At 46.6% G+C, this 22,500-nt stretch overlaps 2 protein-coding genes across 4 annotated transcripts in view; one reads left to right on the top strand and one right to left on the bottom strand.

Moving 5' to 3' along the window:
- Nucleotides 1-22,500, bottom strand: part of LOC113802709 (protein O-linked-mannose beta-1,2-N-acetylglucosaminyltransferase 1-like) — a 658,355-nt gene that overhangs the window by 87,528 nt on the left and 548,327 nt on the right. For all 3 annotated transcript variants that reach the window (XM_070113809.1, XM_070113811.1, XM_070113810.1), the window contains 2 exons: nt 20,319-20,368; nt 1,298-1,328 (listed from right to left, as the gene is read on the bottom strand). The gene's annotated coding sequence lies outside the window, so the exon portion shown is untranslated. The remainder of the gene's footprint in view (nt 1-1,297; nt 1,329-20,318; nt 20,369-22,500) is intronic.
- The window catches only part of LOC138859260 (uncharacterized), a 40,733-nt gene continuing 23,321 nt past the window's right edge, over nt 5,089-22,500 (top strand). Inside the window, exon 1 of the mRNA XM_070113478.1 lies at nt 5,089-5,118. Coding sequence (XP_069969579.1) covers nt 5,089-5,118 — 30 coding nt within the window. The remainder of the gene's footprint in view (nt 5,119-22,500) is intronic.

Here is a 22,500-nt window from a genome sequence, read left to right as displayed (position 1 = left end):
AAACAGAAAAGATAAATGCGAATTAAGTCAAAGATGTGCAATAAAAAAAAATAACAATAATATCATCAGCCCCTTCTACTCTCTTCCCCTCCTCTCCGCCACCTCCTATTCATCACCCTGTTGTACCCTTCTCCTTTGCCCTCCATTCACGCAATCCATTCCCTTTAAGAACAAACTTGCCTGCTGAACAAGCTGTAGCCTGTCACATCTGCATGAATCCCTGCACACCTGTGATACGAACACCTGCAATGCATCACACTTGCAGACTTTAAAAAAAATCATAAAAATCATAGGTACACCTGCAATATATCACACCTGCAGACTAAAGAAAAAATCAATAAATACAAAAATAAATAAACAAATAGATAAATAAATAAAATACGACACACCTGCAATGCATGACCCACAAAATTCAAAAAATAATAATAATCACAAAATACGAAACGCAAAAATATAAAATAATCATATAAAAAAATAAAATACCTCCAAAGGCACACACCCCTGCAATGCCCTCACTTGCAATGAACATTTTACAACCTGAACACCAACACGAACACGATCAGTTACCAAAATGAACGAACTGACCCACGTTTCACATCACACGTTCAAAGATAACAGACTGACCTCAAGTAAACGAGAACAGATGAAATAAATAATAAAAAATAACGAAACAGAGAGAAAAAAAGAGAAAACCTGCGATCGACACATGCACGGAACACGTACACACGAAAGACAAACTATAGGTAACATTAAAAGAAAGAAAGAAGGAAAGAAAGAAAGAAAGAAAGAAAGAAAAAGAAAAATGCATGTAAAAGTTACAAACCAAAAACTCACGTAACGCGATATCAAAGTGAAAAAAATGGTCAGACTAAAAAAAATATTATATATATAAAAAGGAAAATGTGAGGTCGAAAGAGTGTGTAATGGGGGGGAGGGGGGGGGGGGGCGAATAAAATTCAAAGATATAAACTTTAGAAATAATCAAAATAACGTTGATAATAATACTTATGATAATGAGGATGGTTATTTTAAAAATGATAAGAATGGAGGAGCAGCAGCAGGAGAAGAAGAAGGAGAAGGAGGAGAAAAAGAGAAAAAGAATACATGAAGGGAGGAGAAGGAGGAGGAGAAAGAGATGAAGAAAAAGAAAAAAAAATAATAGGCAAACCAGAAGATGACAATGTCAAAAAGAAGAAAATTAAAAGAAGATTGAAAACATGTAACAAAAAACAAACAAACTTACGTAGCTAAAAAAAAACAAAAAGGAAACGAAGAAGAAAGACAATGCGAACTTTACCTCGAATTGTATCCTGGACGACGCTGGAATTCTGGAAATAGACAGAAACAATACATTTCAATTATACAGTAGATAAAGAAAGAAGATGAAGCAGCTTATAAGTGAATAAATGAATAAAACTTCTCTTTCTCTCTCTCTCTGTATCTGACTCTCTCACTCTCTCTCTCTCTTTCTGTCTGTCTGTCTCTCTCTCCCTCCACCCCTCCCTCTCTTTCTCTCCCTTTCTCTTTTTTTCTCTGTCTGTCTGTCTGTCTCTCTCTCTCTCTTTCTGTCTGTCTGTCTGTCTGTCTCTGTCTGTCTGTCCCTCACTCTCTCTCTGTCTGTCTGTCTGTCTGTCTCTGTCTGTCTCTCTCTCTCACTTTCTTTTATGGTTCAAACTGATATGAGGTTTTGAGACCGCTTTGGCTCCCCCTTCTGGCCTCTCCGAGATCAAAGAGCAATCAAAACCGGATTTTCATTCCTCTCTTTTGCCATTTTTCGTTCACGTCTCTCTCTCTCCTCTCTCACTCTTTCCCCCTTTTTTCTCCCCTCTCTTTCGTTTTCTTTCTATTTCCATTTTCCAACCAAATTCTGACGAACCGTGAGCCCCGAGATTTCCCCTCGCTCCGCCCCTCGCCCCGCCCCCCCTCCCTTGGTCACTGTTTACTAAATAATCAAAGGATTTGTTATGGCTCTCTGCCTGACCCCTATGGAGTGCCAACTGGGGTGCCGGCCACACTCCGGGATTATTCTCTGCTTTTGCTCTCTCTCTGTCTCTTGGTCTCTTTGTTTCTGCCTCTCTCTCTCTTTGTTTCTTTGTCTCTCTGTCTCTTTCTCTCTCTCTCAGGAGGTGAGGAGATTTTTGCTTTAATTTATTTAATTCTGCAGTACAATTATATGTATAATGCCTGGCAATATGAGACTGACGCAAAATAGTAAAAAGGATAATCATAATTAATAATAATAATAATGATAATTATTATCATAGCTGCACTAACAATAATAACAATGAGGATAATGATGATAATATTGATGGTCATAACAACAACAATGACTTATTCTAAACAACAATAATTCGTGATAATAAAAACAATAATAATACTAACAACAGCACCAACAAATGACACTAACAACAATAATAACCATAACAACAACAGTCCCAATACAAACCCTACTAACCGGAAGAACAAGGGGAACGAGAAGAAGAACGCTAACGGAAGAGTTGCATTGTCATCTTCCCCTCAACCCCCCCCCCCCTCACCCCGACAAGGAGGCGATCCGTCCCGAAGAAGGTCAGTCACCGAGTCAAGAAAATCAAGGCGCGGGAGACACAGCATCTGCCTCCCCTCCTCCTCCTCCTTTTCCTCCTTTCTTCCTCCTTTCCTCCTCCCCTCCGCCTTCTCCTCCTCTTCCTCCTTCCCTCCCCCTCCTCCTCTTCCTCCTTCCCTCCCCTCCTCCTCCTTTCTTCCTCCTTCCCTCCCCCTCCTCCTCTTCCTCTTTCCCTCCTCCTCTTCCTCCTTCCCTCCCCCTCCTCCTCCCCCTCCTCCCTCCTCCTCCTCCTCCTCCTCCTCCTCCTCTCTCTCTCCTCCTCCTCCTCCCTCCTCCTCCTCCTCCCTCCTCCTCCTCCTCCCCTCCCCCCTCCCGTTCCTTCCTTCCTCTTTCTCCTCCCTCTCTTCCATCTTTCGCTTCCTGTTTTCCGCTCTGAATCCTTCGCTCGCACCACCTTCCTTCCTCCCTTCCTTCCCTCGCCTTGCCTTCCCTCCTTCCTTCCCTTCACCTCCCTCCCTTCCGTCACTCCCTCCTTCCCTTCCCATCCTTCCCTTCCCTTCCCTCCCTCCCTCCCTCCCTCCCTTCCTTCCCTCCCTTCCCCGCCCTTCCTTCCCTTCCTTCCTTCCCTCCCTTTCTTTCTTCCCTTCCCATCCCTCTCCCTCGCTTGTTCTCGTTCTCGCTATCTTTGTTTGTGTGCATATATGTGTGGGTAAGTGGAGTGTCTATTTATTCACCGATAATAGTGCGTGTGTTCGTACGTGTGTGTGTGTGTGTGTGTGTGTGTGTGTGTGTGTGTGTGTGTGTGTGTGTGTGTGTGTGTGTGTGTGTGTGTGTGTGTGTGTGTGTGTGTGTTCGAACGTGTGTGTGTGTGTGTGTGTGTAGGGGGGTGGGTGCTTATGTGGGTACGTGCATGCGTTAGTTTGTGTGTAATTATGTAGTTGTATCTATACATCTGTATGTCCACATATTCACCTATTTGCCTATCTATCTATATCTTTATATACATCTATATACCTACTATGTATGCACACACACACACACACACACACACACACACACACACACACACACACACACACACACACACACACACACACACGCACACACGCACACACACGCACACACAAACACACATACATATATATTCCTATATACATACATACATATATTCATATATATATTCATACACACACACACGCACCCATTTGGCACCCGTGTCGTCCCCTCGTGATCATCCCATACATTACATCCCTTTCCCTATCCTGTCCATTGTCTTCCCCCTTCCCTCCGCCCCTCCTTCGCTCCCTTTTCTCTCCTTCTTTTCACTCGGGTTTCCTTTTATCCTCCGCCTCCCCCTTTCGCTGCGCTCCTGCCCTCAATGCGCCTGTCTGTCGGCATTTCTGTCTGTACATTTGAGTGGGTGAGTGAGAGCGTAGGGTGTGTGGGTGGATGAGTGGGTGGATGAGTGAGTGGGTAAGTGGGTGGGTGGGTGGGTGGGTGAGTGCGTGTGTGGGTGGGTGAGTGAGAGCATAGGGTGTGTGGGTGAGTGAGAGCGTAGGGTATGTGGGTGAGTGGGTGGGTGAGTGAGTGGGTGGGTGAGTAAGTGGGTGGGTGGGTGAGTAAGTGGATGAGAGGGTGGGCGAGTAGGTGGGTGAGTAGGTGAGGGTGAGTGGGTGGATGCGTGGGTGGGTAAGTGGGTGGGTAAGGGGGTGGGTTAGCAGGTGGATGAGTGGGTGAGCGAGTGAGTAAGAGAGTGAATGTGAGTAAGAATGTGCGTGTGTGAATGAGTGAGTGAGTGAGTGAGTGTGTGGGTAGAAGAGTGGGTGGGTGGGTGAGCGAGTTTGTGGGTAGATGAGTGAGTGAATAAGAGAGTGAATGTGAGTAAGAATGTGCGTGCGTGAATAAGTGAATGAGTGAGTGTGTGGGTAGATGAGTGTGTGGGTGGGTGGGTGAATGAGTAGATGAGTGAGTGGATGAGTGGGTAAGTGAGTGAGTGAGTAAGTGAGAAAGCGAATGAGTGAGTGAGTGCGTTCGTGAATGAGTGAGCGCGTGCCTGAATGAATGAAGGAGTGTCTACCCATCATCTCCAACGTGAGAACTTCGCCACCTTTCTTTGTCTCCCCCCCACCCCCTCCACTCCCGTCCACCCTCACCCCATCCCCCCACCCACCTCCCCATCCCTCCACCCCCACCCTGCCCACCCCTCCACCCCACCCCAGCCCCCTCCAACCACCCCCACCCCACCCACGATGTCACCCGCCCCTCTCCTCCCCGCAGAGACAAATGTCGGGCCATCAACTCGCGTTTATATATGGATTTATATGCAAATGTCCGCGTGCGAACAGAGAGCTGTCTATCCTCAGCTGTCTACCTGGCCCGCCTCTCTCTGTCTCTGTGCGCTGTCTTCCTTTCCTTTTGTTCTATTGTTATCATTATCTTTATCATTATCACCATCACTTCATTTATTTTTTTATTTTATTTTTTATTATTATTATTTTTTCATTGGGGACACTTTTTTTTGGCTGGAGATGATGATGGCGACGATGACTGTGCTGGCGACGATTAGGGCAATGGTAAGAGAAATAATAATAATAATAATAATAATAATAATAATAATAATAATAATAATAATAATAATAAAAATGATAATAATGACAATAATAATAATATAAGAAAATAACAATAATAAAAGTAATAATAATACCAATAATAACTATAATAACAGTACTACTACTACTACCACTACCAATAATAATAAAGACAATAATAATAATCATCATCATCATCATCATCATCATCATAATAATAATAATAATGAAAAATAACAATAATAAAATAATAATAATAACAATCATAATAATAATAAAATAATAACAATAACAATAATAATAATAACAACAACAACAATAACAGAGAGGGATGGAGGGAGGGAGAATGGAAAAGAGGGAAGGAGGGAAAGAAAGATATTAAAAACATTCAGAAACAAAGCTAAATAAGATATGCTTCAGGGGCAGGAAATAAATAATATAAAAGAAACAAGGGGAGACTACACAAAACAGAACAAAAACAAAGATATAAAAAGCAATAAGGGTGAAAAGGAATAATATCTATGATAACTATACAATAACAATGTGATAATCATATGACAACAACAACACTACTTATAATAGTAGTAGTAATAATAATAGTAATAGTACCAATAGTGATAATAATAACAATAATAGTAATAGTAATAATAATAATAATAATTATGATAATAATAATAATAATAATAACAATAATATGATAAAGATGACGATAAGTAAAACAAAATATCAGACCACAGAAAAAGCGGAAAAAGACAGAGAGAGAAAAGAACCCCCCCCCCCCAACCTCACCCCCAAAATCCCTCTTCCCAAAACCCGAACCAGAAGCCCAATCGTTACAGCCCCCCTTCCCCCGCCCCAAAGCCCCAAAAATACCCCTAAAAGTCCCAAACCCTAAAGAGCGATGCCCAAATCTCGTAGCAGTTCGCGCGAGTCACCTTGGCCCCGCCCCCCTACCCACCCGCCCGGCCATAAAAAAAAAAAATAATAATAAAATAAAATAAATAAATAAATAAATAAAATGAAAATGGTCGATTGTTTTACTAAAATGCCTTCTATCTGCAACATTTTTTTTATGAACTTATATATTCCATTTTTTTCTGGCATTTTCTATCAGTCAATCAATCTATCTATCTCTCTATCTACCCATTCATTCATCTATCTATCTCTCTATCTACCCATTCATTCATCTATCTATCTCTCTATCTACCCATTCATTCATCTATCTATCTGTCCATCTATCAATCCATCCATCCATCCATCCAATCCATCAATCTATCTACCCATCCATCCATCCATTTATCTATATATCTATCTATCCATCCATCTATCTATTTATCTATCTACCTATCTGTCTATCTGTCTGTCTGTTTGTCTGTCTGTCTATCTGTCTATCTATCCATCCATCTATCTACACTTTTTTTAACGGGTTTAAATAGCGCGCCCGTATGTGTGCGTGCGGGTGTGCGCTCTCCACATACGCGGGCGGGTCTGTACGCGTGTCTGTGTGCACACGGGCTTTGCATACACGCATTTCCGTTTTTCTTCCTCCGTGCCTCTCCACTCTCCACCCGTCCTCGCCTCTCCTCTCTTCTTCTCCTTCTGTTTCTCGAGTGTCTCTTCCTCTCACCTCCTCCCTTCCCTTCCTCCTGCGCCCTTTCCTCCTTGACCTCGATAATCTCCTCTCCTCTTCCATGCCCCCCCTCCTCTCCTCTCCTTCTCCTCCCTCCCCCTATCCCTCTCCTTCCCTCTCCCTCTCCCTCCCCTCGTTCCTCCACCTCCAGGACACGTGTCAACGCTGGTAGGGGCGCAGGCAGGAGTGGAAAGGGAGTGGGGGATAAGAAGGAAGGAGATGGAGGAAGAGGAAGGAAGGAGAAGGGGGAGAAGAAGGACGGGAGGGAGTGAGAGGAAGAGAAGAGGAAGAGAAGAGGGTGGGAGAGGAAGAGAAGAGGTAGAGAAGAGGGTGGGATAGGGAGAGAGAGGAAGAGAAGAGGAAAGGAGAGTGAGGAAGAGATGGATGGAGAGGAAGAGAATAGGAATTGGATACGGGAGAAAGAGGGAGGGGGAATAGGAAGAAAGGAGGAAAGAGGGAAAGGGAGAAGAAAGGGACGAAGGAAGCATGAAAGGTGTGGGGAGGAGAGGCAGAAAACAGGAGAGGAAAGAATGGGGAAGAAGCAGAAGAAAGGAGGGGGAGAGAGAAGAGGAGGGAGGGAAGGCATAAGAGTAATGAATGGGGGTTGGAAGCAAGAGAGAGGAGAGGGAAGGGTAGAAGGGAGAGAGGGGAAGTAGAAGGGAAACGGGGTGTGGGTTGGATGCAGGAGTGAGGGAGGAAGGAGGGAGGGAGGAAGCAGGTGAAGTGAGGGAGCAGGGAGGGAGGGAGGGAAGGAGGGAGGGGAAACAGGAGGGAGGACAGGAGGAGGGAAGGGAGGAAGCAGGAGGAGGGAAGGAGGGAGGGAGGAAGCAGGAGGAGGGAAGGAGGGAGGAGGAAGCAGGGAGTGAGGAAGGAGGGAGGGAGGAAGCAGGAGGAGGGAAGGAGGGAGGGAGGAAGCAGGAGTAAAGGAGGGGAGGAGGAGGGGAGGGAGGGAAGGAGGGAGGGAGGAAGCAGGTAAAGGGAGGGAGGGGAGGGATGAAGAAGGAGGAGGAAAAGTAGGGACGGAGAAGGTACAGGGGCAAGGGGAAAAAGGGGTTCGGGGAGAGGGGGAGAAGGAGCAGAGGAGCAGATGAGGAGAAGGAGGAGAAGGAGGAGGAGAAGGGCCAGAGGAGGAGGAGGAGGAGGAGGAGGAGGAGGGGGAGGAGAAGGAGGAGGAGGGGGAGAGGGACGGCCAAACACCACCCGAAGCTGCACACAATGAGAGCATTGTTGCCTTAATCAAAGATCTTCCTGCGGCTCGTGGCTCACTGGCTTGGTCTTCGGGGCATGTCCTGGCTTGCTCTGTCTGCTGTTGACTCGCCATGGATTTTTTTCCTTTTTTTTCTTTTTTTTTAAAGGAGAAAAGGGTGGGAGATAATACAACCTCCTTCTTTCTTAACCTTCTTTTTTCTCTCTGTTCTCTTTCTCTTAAGGAGAAAAGGTGGGAAATAATACAACCTTCTTTTCTCTCTCTCTTTTGAAGAAGAAAAGGGTGGGAGATAATGCAACCTTTTTCTTTCTTTTTTCTCTCTCTCTCTGTTCTCTTTTTAAGGAGAAATAGATGAGAGATAATACAACCTTTTTCTTTTTTTTCTCTCTCTCTCTCTGTTCTCTTTTTAAGGAGAAATAGATGGGAGATAATACAACCTTTTTCTTTCTCTCTCTCTCTCTCTCTCTGGTCTCTTTTCAAGGAGAAAAGGTGGGAGATAATACAACCTTTTTCATTTTTTTCTCTTTCTGGTCTTGGAAATGTAACTGGTCTGGAAAGGTTTGTCGGTAAATTTTCCAAACACTATATATTTTTCTCGATCTATCCACGTATATGAAAGCCGAAAATATTGAATCGGGAGAAGGGGAAAAATAATAACACTTTTATTGTGCATCGAGAGTGTCTGATCGTCATACTTTTCCTTCTCTGGCCTTCTCTGGCCTTCTCTCTCTCTCTCTCTCTCTCTCTCTCTCTCTCTCTCTCTCTCTCTCTCTCTCTCTCTCTCTCTCTCTCTCTCTCTCTCTTTTTTTTTTTTTTTTTTTTTTTTTTTTTTTTGAGTCGCACCAGATCTCTTGTATTTACACTTTGTTTCCTTCTCTTTGCATTTTTTCCTCTTGTCCTCTTCTCAATTCACGTCTCCTCTGTCTCTTTCTATCTTCCTTTCCACTATTCTATCTCGTCTCCTTTCGTACACATTCTCTTCTTTTAACTTTATCCCACTTCTCTCCTAAGGTCTCCTTCGTTCTCTCTCTCTCTTCCCTTCTGCCCTCCTCCTCCTTTCCCTTCCTTTCTTGCTTCTCCTCTCCCCATTCCTCCCTCCTCCTCCTCCTCCTCCTCCTCCTCCTCCTCCTCCTCCTCCTCCTCCTCCTCCTCCTCCTCCTCCTCCTCCTCCTCCTCCTCTACCTGTTCCACCTCTTCCTTCTTTTCTTCCACTTCCTTCCCACCCTTTTCCACCTCCTCCTCCTCCTTCCGACCCTCTTCTACCTCTTCCTCCTCCTCTTCCACTTCCTTCCCACCCTTTTCCTCCTCCTCCTCCTCCTTCCCACCCTCCTCTACCTCAACCTGCACCTCCACCTCCACCTCCACCTCCTCCGCTTCCTCCACCTCCTCCTCCATCCCACCCTCCTCCACCTCCACCTCCACCTCCACCTCCACCTCTTTCTCCACCTCCTCCTCCTCCACCTCCATCCCACCCTCCTCTACCTCAACCTGCTCCTCCACCTCCTCCTCTTCCTCCACCTCCTCCTCCTCCTCCTCCATCCCACCCTCCCCTACCTCTACCTCAACCTCAACCTCCACCTCCACCACCTCCACCGCCTCCCAACCCGGCCCTACCCTCCCCCACCTCCCCCCCTCCCTCCTCCCCGCCGCAATTTATAATGCCATAAATTTTAAAGCTAATTTAATTAACTCAACGATACGTTTTCGCGTCGACTTGATGTCTGGGGATCGGCGAGGCGCCCGCCAGGACCTGCACGCTCTGTATGAACGGTAATTATTATTTTTTTATTTTTTTTTTTTTTTTGCAAATGCACTTTATTCTTCGCAATTCATATTGGCGAAATATCGGTCTTTTCTGCACGTCCGAAAATGCGTATGTGAGGAGCTACGACATACGGGGAACCTGCACTCTCGTATTAATTAACATATACGTAACATATACGCAAAAATAATGTAAACAATCAATATTTATATACACGCGTACATAAATACACATACACGCGATAAAAAAAGAACAAACGAAACACAATACCAGAAAGAAAGAAACAAACTAATTTTTATTTTTTTCGACATTTTTTTTCTAAACCGTACACTGTAAACTTACATCTTTTGTTCGTGTAAACAAAAACAAAAAAATCTGTACATTATTCGTTATGATTTTTGAGACTCAAGAGCGAAAAATTATAAAGGAAAACAAAGAAGAAGAGAAGAAAACAAATGAAGCAAGCATACGAGCATTAACTGAACCGTAAGATTGGAGAAAGAAGAGGAAAGAAAGAAAAAGAAGAAGGAGGAGGAGGAGGAGGTGGAGGAGGAGAAAGAAGAGAAAGGAACTGAGAGGATGTGGACAAAAGATGAAGAAAGAGGAGGAGGAGGAGGAGGAAAGAATAGGATCAAAGAAGACGAAGAAGTAGAAAGAGAAGGAGAAGAAAAAAGAAAAAAAGACGAGAAAAAACAAAGAAAAAAGAAAAGAAAAAAAAAAAGCCAAGATGCTAATGCAGCAATCAACCTACCCCCCACCCCCTAACCCCCCTCCAAAAAAAAAAAAAAACGACCAGAAGAGCAAAAAAAAAAAAAAAAAGACGAAAAAGACGAAGAAGAAGAAGAAGAAGAAGAAGTTGCCGACGAATTAATACCGGAAGTTTAGCGCCGCTTGACCAGAGGCGGAGATCTCCCGGCGCCCCCGAATCCGCCGCGCCGGGGACACGCCGCCGCTGCACCGTCTCCCCCTTTGTTCTCCGCGCCGCCCGCACGCCCGCACGCCCGCGGCCCCCTCGCCAGCCCAAGAAACTTCTGGAAGATCCTTTGAGACGCGGAGGCAATGAGGGAGGGAGGGAGGGAGGGGGGAGAGGGAGAGGGAGGGGGAGGGGGAAGGGAAGGGTTGAGGAGAGGGGGTGGGGGAGGGGAGATTGAGATTGAGGAAGGGGGAGGGAGGGAAATGGAAGAGCTGAGGAAGGGGAGGAAGAGGTAAAAAGAAAGGGTTAAGGAAGGGGGGTAAAGAAAGGGTTAAGGAAGGGGGGAGGTAAAGAAAGCGTTGAGGAAGGGAGGAAGAGGTAAGAAAAGGGTTGAGGAAGGGGCGGGAGGTAAAGAAAGCGTTGAGGAAGGGAGGAAGAGGTAAAGAAACGACTGAGGGAAGGGAGGGCGAAGGGGAATGGAAAAGCTAGTTGATGGGGAGGGATAGAAGAGGAAAACTAAAGGGAAGGCGGGAAGGAGGGGGAGGCGAAAGAGGAATGGAAAGGCAAGGGAGATGGGGAGATGGGGAGGTGGGGAGATGGGGAGGTGGGGAGGAGGGGAGGTGGGAAAGAGGGGAGGAGGGAAGGAGGGGAGGCGAAAGAGGAATGGAAAGGCAAGGGAGATGGGGAGGTGGGGAGGTGAAGAGGGGAGATGGGGAGGTGAGGGGGGGAGGGGAGAAGGAGATTCCCGGCGTGACCTTTGTCCGGCCGTCAGAAACAGTTTCTCGGGGTCGCCGCTCGTCCCGCTGGGCGAGAGAGGCCCGGGGCTTTGATCTCGGGCGTCCGGGCTCTCTCGCGTGCGCCTTTTTCCTTCTCTCTCTCTCTCTCTCTCTCGCTCTCGCTCTCTTCCCTCCATCTCATTTCCTCTCTCTCTCTCTCTCTCTCTCTCTCTCTCTCTCTCTCTCTCTCTCTCTCTCTCTCCCTCTCTCTCTCTCTCTCTCTCTTTTCCTTCCTTCTCATTTCCTCTCTAGGTCTCGCATTTATTCTTATTCTCTCTCTCTCTCTTCCTTCCTTCTCATTTCCTCTCTAGGTCTCGTATTTATTCTTATTTTCTCTCTCTCTCTCTTTCCCTTTCTCTCTCTCTCTCTCTCTCTCTCTCCCTTCCTTCTCATTTCCTCTCTTGGTCTCGCATTTATTCTTATTCTCTCTCTTTCCTTCCATCTCTTCCCTCCTCCTCATTTCCTCTCTAGGTCTCGCATTTATTCTTATTTTCTACCTCTGTCTCTCTCTTTCTCTCTCCTTCTCACTTCCTCTTGCATCGGTCTTGTATCTATTCTCCATCTCTTTCGCACTTCCTCTATCGCTCGCGTATGTTTTCGGTATCTTTTCTCGCTTTCTCGTTTCTTTCCCCTATCTCCCTTTCGCTTTCGTTCCAATTAGCTCCCCTTTTTCTATACCTTTACCTGTCTCCCCCCCTTCCTAATCCCACCCCTCCCTCCTCCCACTGTCTCCCCCTCCCCTCCCCCCACACATACATTCCCGTTTTTCTCCCTCTCTTTTTAACGCCGTGTTTATGTGACACGGCTCTCCGAGTGTCACTTTGTGCCACTCCCCGGCACTCTGGCCATTCCGTACTGTATCCGGTAACCCCTCCCCTCCCCTCCCCTCCCCCTAAACCCCCACCCCTCCCTCCCCTCCCCCTAAACCCCCATCTCACCTCCTCCCTTCCCTCCCTAAACCTCCCTCCCCTCCCCTCCCCCCTAAACCCCCACCCCTCCCCTCCCCTCCCCCTAAACCCCCATCTCACCTCTCCCCTCCCTCCCTGAACCTCCCCACCCCATCCCCTCCCCTCCCCTCCTAAACCCACCCCAACCCCAGCTCTCCAAATCTATAAACAAACAATGGCACTTAATCCCCCACCCACCCCCACCTCCCCGGCAATTCACCAGCGAGCGACGGGCGCAAACAAGCAGTGCCAGTCAGGAGTGCCACGCAGACGACCTCAGAGGAATAAAAAAAAAAAAAAAAAAAAAAAAAAAAAATGGCAAGCATTAACCGAGCACTCACACTTAACTACCTGTCACTGTCGCTGACACTCGCATCAACGGGCTTATACAACAAACAGTGCCACACCAAACCTGGCACTGATATGAAGGAAGTTTTCCCATCTTAACATTCTCATTCTTATAAATAACCTGTCCATCAAGTGAGGGGAATGATGAAAAAAAAAAGAAAAATAGAGAAAAGAAGAGAGGAAAAAATGCGAAAGTCAGAAAGAAAGGAGGGGAGAGGGAAGAGGAGGAGGAGGGAAAGGAGAGGGAGGGGATGGAAGGAGATGAAAGGAAGGGGAGGAGAGAGGGGGAATTAAGAGGGAGAGCCTGAAGAGGATGGAAACGAGTGGGAGGAAGAGGAGGAGGAAAAGGAGAGAGAGAGAGAGAGAGAGAGAGAGAGAGAGAGAGAGAGAGAGAGAGAGAGAGAGAGAGAGAGAGAGAGAGAGAGAGAGAGAGAGGGAGAGAGAGAGAGAGAAGGGGGGGAGAGAGAGAAAGTAAGGGAAAAAAAGGGAGAGAGGAGAGAGAGAAAAAAAAAAGAGAGCAAGAAAGAAACAAAAAAACGCCCCAGAGACAAAAAGGGGGGGTCCGGTTACGCCCGAAAATAACAAGGGAAAAAAGGCACTTTCTCTCTCTCGCACAAAATCCCCAATTTTACCGGATTCGCGCCCGCCACTTCCAATCGCTAACAAATTCCTTCGTCTACTCGAACGCGGCCAAAGCGGAGCCGAAAAAAAGTAACTTTGACACCTAATTAAACTTACGAAATGCACATTAAATAAATCATAACATTAAAAAAAAATCATAACGACCAACTGGACAAAATGAACTTTTGGGCTAATTTATGGAGAACGAGACAGAGAGAGAGAGAGAGAGAGAGAGAGAGAGAGAGAGAGAGAGAGAGAGAGAGAGAGAGAGAGAGAGAGAGAGAGAGAGAGAGAGAGAGAGAGAGAGAGAGAGAGAGAGAGAGAAGAAAGAAAGAAGAAAGAAGAGAAAGAAAGAGAAAGAAAGAAAGAGAAAGAAGAAGAGAAAGAAAGAGAAAAAGCAAAAGAAAGGAAAAGCAAAAGAAAGGGAAAGCAAAAGAAAGAAAGAAAGAGAAAGAGAGAGAATCAACAATCGTCCGAAATTTCAAAAGCAAAGGAAACAAAAACGTGACTTGAGCGCAAGCAAACGTCCACACACATTAAACACACACACAGACAGACGCACACACGAGGTACTGCAAGCAAACGTTCACACACATTAAACACACACACAGACAGACGCACACACGAGGTACTGCAAGCAAACGTTCACACACATTAAACACACACACAGACAGACGCACACACGAGGTACTGCAAGCAAACGTTCACACACATTAAACACACACACAGACAGACGCACACACGAGGTACTGCAAGCAAACGTTCACACACATTAAACACACACACAGACAGACGCACACACGAGGTACTGCAAGCAAACGTTCACACACATTAAACACACACACAGACAGACGCACACACGAGGTACTGAGTCCATTAACTCTCTCTATCCCTAAGTCTATGTCACCGTATTTATTCATTCATATATCATTGTATCTTTTATTTCTTTTTCGTATCTTTTATTTCTTTTTTATTGCTATAATCCTCGCCCGATAACAGGACGGAAAAATATATTTTTGTCTGTCTTTTTCTCTCTCAATCTATCAGTCTATCAGTCTCTCTTCCCTTCCCTCTTACTCTTCCTTTTTCTCTCTTTCCCTCTTCGCTCCCTTCCTCCCTCCCCTTTCAACTCCCTCTATCTTCTTTCTTTCTTTCTTTCTTTCTTTCTTTCTTTCTTTCTTTCTTTCTTCCTTCCCTCCCTCCCCCTATGTACCCTTTATTTTTCCTCACCTGACGTCCATTTTCTTATTCTTCTTCATCTTTTTTATATTTTTAAGTCTCCTTCCAACTGCAATATCCACGGGGCAATTAGCTGGCGGAGTTCTGAGGTACGCCGATATCCAAGATTTTTTTTTTTTTTTTTTTTTTACTTTTTTCTTTCTTTGATTTTTTCTCTTTTCTTCTTTCTTTTTTTCTTTTTTTCTTCTTTCTTTCTTGGCTTTCATCTTCTTTATTCTTCTTTCTTGCTTTCCTATTTTCCTTTTTTTCTCTTCTTTCTTTTTCTTTCCTTGCTCTTCTCTTTCATTTCCTTTGTTATTCTTTTCTCCTCTTCTTCTTTCTTTCCCTTTTTTCTTCTTTTTCATTTTCCTTTTCTTCCCCTACCCCACCTATTATTCACCTCTTTTTCTCCTATTCCTACCCCTCTTATTCATCTTTCTTCTGCCCCCACCGACCACGGTCTTCCCTCCCTATTAACATACGCCTCTTATTTCCTTCTAACCCCACTTACCCTTTATTCCCCTTCCCCTTCTACTTATCCCCTTCCTCTCATCCACTTACCTTTCACCCGTTCCTACCCAACTTACCTTCCACTACTTACTCTTCGCACCCTTAAATACTTACAAACTTACCTTTACCCCTATCCAGTTAAACCTTACTGCCCCCCCCATTACCTGTCCTCTAACCCCCATTACCTACCCCCTACCACCCCATTCTACCCCCATTTCCTGCCCCCTACTCCCTGCTCCCTAGCACCCCATTACCTGTTCCCTACCCCTCATCCTACCCCTACCACACCCTACCTACCTATTCCCTGCCCCCTTCCACCCATTCCTACCCCCCATTACCTGTCCCCTACCTCCCCATCCTCCTACCTCCCTATTCCCTGCTCCCTACCACCCCTTCCTACCCCCCTATTACCTGTCCCCTACCACCCCCTTAGACCCCCTAACTCCACACCATCAACCCCCTTATTCCCCTCTCCGTTGAAAAGTTAAAACCCGAAGGTAATAAATTCGGCAGCAAAACTTTTTAAAAACTTTAATTTTAGTGCAAGTATTAGTCGCAGCAGTGGCCTACGGCAGGATTTGAAGTGGCGGTAGTCCTGCGAGAATTAGTCCATTTTCGTATTCTGTGATGGAAATGGTGGTGATTAGGGTGACGGCGATAGCACCTGTATAATTCTGATGATAACTGTCATGGTTAATAATAATAAATGGATGGATTAGTAACTATGAAAATCACTTCGTAGTTGCCAAGGCATTGCACCATCACCAAACACACTATTCTGTGCCGTGTATAAACATCGCCGGCATTACACTTCCGGAGGCGAGACAAGACCCCCTTCGCTGCTCTGTTCCCGCGCGCGCGATTTCAGACCCACATTTCCCGCGCAAATTATCTCGATAGCTATACACCAGCTACCCTTTAAATAACCTCTTTATTTTCCCGCCATCTCTCCCCCCCCCCTGCCAACATTCAGGTGGAAGGTGTCACCCCAAAAAATTTCGCAGCAAGGATGTGTTATCTCATTTGTGAATATGGGAAATCTGGAGGGAAATTTCACCCCCCCCCCACCACCACTACCCCCACCCCTACGATGCGTCGTCTCTGCTGCTGACAGTCCTCCACCCCGCCGCGTCCGGATCCTCGCATTTTTAAGCTTCTCTGCTCGTGCTGGACGACCTTGGCTTGGGTTTAGCCAGGTTAGGGATTGGAGGAGGGGAGGGGTGTTGAAGGGGGGGGGGGTACACCGCGTCGAAGCTCGTAAACAGAAACTCCTGGAAAATTAACCGTCGGAAAATATTAAGGACCCATTGGGACGCGTCCAAAATGGCGGGAATCATTAGCAGTCGACAACATTTTAGACTTCCTCCCCCCTCCCCCCCTTTCACGCGGAAAGAAGCTTAAAAAATAAATACAAACTTATTGCTTTTGTCAACAGGAGGAACAAAATGCTTCCCGCGACGAAGTTATGACGCGTGTATTTAAACGAACAGAGAGAGAGAGAGAGAGAGAGAGAGAGAGAGAGAGAGAGAGAGAGAGAGAGAGCGAGAGAGAGAGAGAGAGAGAGAGAGAGAGAGAGAGAGAGAGAGAGAGAGAGAGAGAGAGAGAGAGAGAGAGAGAGAGACAGACAGACAGACAGACACAGACAGAGAGAGAGAGAGAGAAAGAAAGAGAGAAAGAAAGAAAGAAAGAGAGAAAGAAAGAGAGAAAGAAAGAGAGAGACAGAGAGAAAGAGACAGAGACAGAGAGAGGTAGAGAGAGAGAGAGAGAGAGAGAGAGAGAGAGAGAGAGAGAGAGAGAGAGAGAGAGAGAGAGAGAGAGAGAGAGAGAGAGAGAGAGAGAGAGAGAGAGAGAGAGAGAGAGAGAGAGAGAGAGAGAGAGAGAGAGAGAGAGAGAGAGAGAGAGAGAGAGAGAGAGAGAGAGAGAGAGAGAGAGAGAGAGAGAGAGAGAGAGAGAGAGAGAGAGAGAGAGAGAGAGAGAGAGAGAGAGAGAGAGAGAGAGAGAGAGAGAGAGAGAGAGAGAGAGAGAGAGAGAGAGAGAGAGAGAGAGAGAGAGAGAGAGAGAGAGAGAGAGAGAGAGAGAGAGAGAGAGAGAGAGAGAGAGAGAGAGAGAGAGAGAGAGAGAGAGAGAGAGAGAGAGAGGGAGGAGGGAGGGAGGGAGGGAGGGAGAGAGAGAGAGAGAGAGAGAGAGAGAGAGAGAGAGAGAGAGAGAGAGAGAGAGAGAGAGAGAGAGAGAGAGAGAGAGAGAGAGAGAGAGAGAGCGAGAAACAGCTAGCGAGAGAGCGAGAGCGAGAGAGAGAGAGAGAGAGAGAGAGAGAGAGAGAGAGAGAGAGAGAGAGAGAGAGAGAGAGAGAGAGAGAGAGAGAGAGAGAGAGAGAGAGAGAGAGCTAGCGAGAGAGAGAGAGAGAGAAAGAGAGCTAGCGAGAGAGAGAAAGAGCAAGAGAGAGATCGAGAGAGCGAGAGAAAGACAAAAAGAGAGACAGACAGACAGAAGAGGCAGCAGGAGAAACGTCACACCGGAATCACTCTTGTCAACATGAAAGACGAGGCCCCGGATTCGGTCGCACCTGTGATCATTAAGGGCGTCTCTCCCATGCATATTCATGGCATTAACATCGCAAAAGCCTTTTCTACGAAGTGTTACCGAACGCCATAATGAAGGCCCTTTGCGCCGTTCACAAGGGAGAGAATAACACACACACACACCACTCTCCCTTCGCTAAAAAAAAGGGAGGAAAAAAAATACACACACCACTCTCCCTTCGCTAAAAAAAAAGGGAGGGAAAAAAAAAAGTTGCCGTCAAACTAGCACGCCCTCGCGATTCATAATCCGGTCTTCCCGTCGCTGGTCCTCAGAGGTGGTGGTTCTATCGGGGTTCCATTCCATTGGGTGATGGGGGTTCTATCGGGGTTCATTTGGATTCTATCGGGTTCTATCGGGGTCTATGGGGGTTCATTTGGATTCTATCGGGGTCCATGGGAGTTCATTCTGGTTCTATCGGGTTCCATTGGGGTTCATTCCGGTTCCATCGGGGTCCTTCGGGTTCCATTGGGGTTCTACCGGTGTTCATTTTGGTTCTATCGGGTTCCACCAGGTTCTATCAGGATTCTATCGGGTTCCATCAGGGTTCTATCGTCTTATCGGGTTCCATCGGGTTTCAATCGGGGTTCCATCGGGCTCTATCGGGACGCCTCGGCACCGCCCTTCCCGGAGTGCCAGGGAGGCCCCGAAAACATTCCAAGAACGAACGACGCCTCAACTTCGCGCATCACTCCCGCCGGCGCCGTAAACCACAGGAACTTAAAAAATAAAAAAAAGTACACATACATGCACACACACACACACACACACACACACACACACACACACACACACACACACACACACACACACACACACACACACACACACACACACACACACACACACACACACACACGCACCCCCCCCCCACCCAACCACCCCCACATACACACACACACACACACACATTCAAACGCACTCACACAATCATCCCCCCATTAGAAATATCTCTATCTCCACCTTTCCATATCTCTATCTACATCTACATACGCATGCATATTCATACGCACGCGCACTCATCTAAATGCATATTTCACCACAACACCGATATTACTAATACCGACGCTAATACCAGATACCTATTCCCCTCTAATTCACGACGCCAACGCGCTTCCCGCATTCCCCCCGAAATCCCTTTCCCCTCTTTCCCCTCTTCACCCCCTCCCCCTCCCCCCCCCCCGCTAAATCTCCCCTCGAAATCGCCGCATTCCGAAGCAGTGTTTCCCCTCGGATGACACACACACACGAAGCCCTAAATATATACACCTCCTTTTCCCCTCGTCATCTCGTTCCTTTCCCCTCTCGCTTTCGCTTCGCTGTCCCCTTCCCCCCCCTCTCCCTCTCCCTCATTTTACTCGTTCGTTTTCTCCTTTTCTCCCTTTCTCTCTCTCGCTCTCTCACTCTTTCTCTCGCTTGCTCTCTCTCCTTCTTTCTCTCTCTCTCTCTCTCTCTCTCTCTCTCTCTCTCTCTCTCTCTCTCTCTCTCTCTCTCTCTCACTCACTTCCTATCTCATCCCTGGTTCTCTGTCCTCTGTCCCGTCCCCTCTGTTACTCACCTATCCCTTTATTCATCATCTCCCCTCTTTCGTCCTCCTCTATTCCCTCGTTTAACTTGCTCTTTTCTTCCGTTACCTATGTATCCCCTTATCCTCCCCCTCATTCTTTCCTCTTTCCCTCTGATTTCCCTCTCCCGTATTCTTCCCTCTCTCCCCAACCTTCTTTCTTCCCCCCCTCCTCCCTATTATTCCCCTCTTGCTGCCTCCCTTTTACATCCCTCCCCCCGTCCCCTCACTTTCCGAAGTTCCTCTCACTCCCCACCCTTCCTTCCTCCTCCCCCTCACCCCCTTCCTTCCCCCTCCCCTCACCCCCTTCCCCTCTTTCCCCTTCACCAGGAATAACGGATGAGGTCGCGAGGGCAAGTGCGGGAAGCGATCACGCCGCGTCCTCTCTGGCCGTGGCACTCCCTGGCATTCGCGGTGGCACCCTCGGACTGCTCCGTCAGCAATCGCCCTTTTGGCGAGACCTCAATTTGTTTTTCTTTTTTTTTATTATTATAATTTTTTTTCTTTTTTTATTATTATTATTTTTTTCTTTTTTTTTAATTATCAACCTATGCAATGTGTGGACCTCATTTTTTCATTAATCTATGAAGTAAGTGGGCCTGATTTATTCTGTTATTATTAACGTATGAAGTATGTGGACCTATTTTTTATTAGTATTATAACCTATAAAGCATGTGGCCCGCATATTTTATTAACCGATGACGTATGTGGACCTCATTTTTTTTCGTTTTTCATTAACCAAAGGAGTATGTGGACCTTTTTTTTCTTTTTTTATCAGTCTGTGAAGTAAGTGATCATTTTCTCTTCTTTTTTCATCAACCTCTGAAGTATGTGGACCTATTTTCTTTATCAACCTATGAAATAAGTGGACCTCATTTTTTTCCTTTTTTTTCTTACCTATAAATTATGTAGTGTTGTCTTCATTACCATCTAACACTGAACACAATGTTAACCACATGAACATTCAGTCTATGAACAATTTCCAAGCAGGCCTATGAAAAATTCAGTAGGCCTATGAACAATTTCCCTATCGATGCTGTCAAAAAAATATAAAAATAAATAAAAACAAATAAATAAATAAATAAATAAATAAAAGTTAAACAAGCGCTTACCTCGTTGTCGCAGATGTGTTTAGAAGCGAAGATGCGTCGAGTGTCGATGTCTGAAAAGAAAGAGCGACATCAGCTGTGATTTGCCAGGCATGGTGACGTCATTCAATCACCGCCGCTACACTTTACACTCTCTCTGATGCCGTTTGTTGGGACATGAAACAGCAACATCAGAAACAACATTAGCAAAAGATTTAAAAACAAAACAAAAAAAAACACCAACATCATTAACACGAACCAGCAACACCAGACACAACATGAGCAAAAATAAAACACACCACCATCAAACATCATAAACATTAGCAGAAGATAAAACAGAATACCACCAACATTAACACCATCAACCAAGTAACACCTGAAACACTATCAGCAAAAGATAAAACAACACCACAACACCACCACCATCAAACAGCAACATCATCATAAACATCACCAAAAGATAAAACACAACACCACCACCACCACCAAACAGAAACATTACCAAACCCGAAGGCGCGGAGATTCGCCCACAGACGAGGGGCGTCGCAACCTCCCCTCCCCCCCCCCTCCCCCCACCCACCTTCCCCCCTCCCCCTCCCCCACCTACCTTCCCCCCTCCCCCCATTCCGAGGCGCGTCAGCAAGAGCCGTCGTCGGGCCGTCGGGCGTCAGCGCAGGGCCGTCAGCGATGTCAGCGCGGCCTTTGATCTGTCCAGAACACACACGCATCAAAGGAGAGTGTCAGTCAGCGGGCTTCTCCCTCACTCTCTCCCGTCCTTCCTTTTTTTTCCCCCTCTTCCTCCTTACTTTCTTTCCTTCCTTTTCCCATCTCTTCCTCCTTGCTTTCCTTCCTTCCCATTCTCCTTTCCTTCCGTCCTTCCTTTTCCCCTCTCTTCCTCCTTGCTTTCTTTCCTTCCTTTTCCACCTCTCTTCTTCCTTGCTTTCTTTCCTTCCTATTATTCTTTCCTTTTTCACCTCTCTTCCTCCTCCTTTTCCCTTCCTCTTCTTCTCATTTCCTTCCTTCCTTCCATCTCCCTCTCCCTCCCTTTCTTCTTTTTTTCTTTCTTTCTTCCTTACTTCAATTTCCCTCTCCCTTCCTCTCTTCTTTCTTCCTGCCTTCCTTCCCATCCTTTTTCTGTCATTCCTGCATCCCGACCTAGCTCTCTCACCTTTTTACTCTTCTTCCTTCTTTCCCACTCATCCATCCTCCTTCCCTCCCTCTGTCTTCCTCTTTCCCTCCCTCCCTCTCTCTCCCTCTATCTCCTACTTCCCCTCCTCCCTTCCTCTCTATCCCTCTTTCCCTCCCTCCCTCTCTATCCCTCTTTCCTTCCCTCCCGCTCTTCCTCTCCCTCTCCCTCCCTTCTCCCTCTTTCCCTTCCTTCCTTCTTTCTTTCTTTCTTTCTTTCTTTCTTTCTTTCTTTCTTGCCTTCCTTCCTTCCTTCCTTCCTTCCTTCCTTCCTTCTTCCCTTCCTCCCTCCCTCCCTCTAATGGCTGTGTCATAACAAATGTGACATCAAGCGCCAGCAAGGTCATCATCACCATTATGCATGGTCATCACCAAAGCCACAATGACAATGATTTCTATAGTCATTACCACCATCGCATAGCCCCATCACTGCCATCAACACCATCACATTCACCAACACACATCACCAATACCATAGTCATCACCATTAGCATCTCACCATCACACTTCTCACCACCTTCTCACGTTTTCCCCCATCGACTTCCATTGCCCTCCATATCATCACCATCCCCATCACACTGCCATCACCGCCATTGCCACCACCATCACACCACCATCCTCAAACACCACATCACCATCACACCACCACCATCACCATCAAACACCATCTCACCATCACCACCATCAGACACCATCACCATCACACCACCACCATCAACACACCATCAAACACAACCACCACCAAACACCCTCAAAACAGCATCACACCACCACCCTCAAACACCATCAACACACCATCAAAAACCACGCCACCACCACCAAACACCATCATTACCATATATACAAGAACACCCACAGCGATAAGCAACAACAACCCCACTAATGACAAGCCCGAACATTTCGAATGACGAAGAGATCGCCATTAGCATACGGTGTGGGGGGGAGGGGGGAGAGGGGAGGGGAAGGGGGGAGAAGGACCGAGGCGAGAGGGGTAGGAAGCGAAGGAGGGAGGGAGAGAGGG

The sequence above is a fragment of the Penaeus vannamei genome, chromosome 34 (assembly GCF_042767895.1).
Source record: "Penaeus vannamei isolate JL-2024 chromosome 34, ASM4276789v1, whole genome shotgun sequence".
In the NCBI taxonomy this organism is placed as follows: Eukaryota; Metazoa; Arthropoda; class Malacostraca; order Decapoda; family Penaeidae; genus Penaeus; species Penaeus vannamei.
This window is presented reverse-complemented; position numbering and strand designations above follow the sequence as displayed.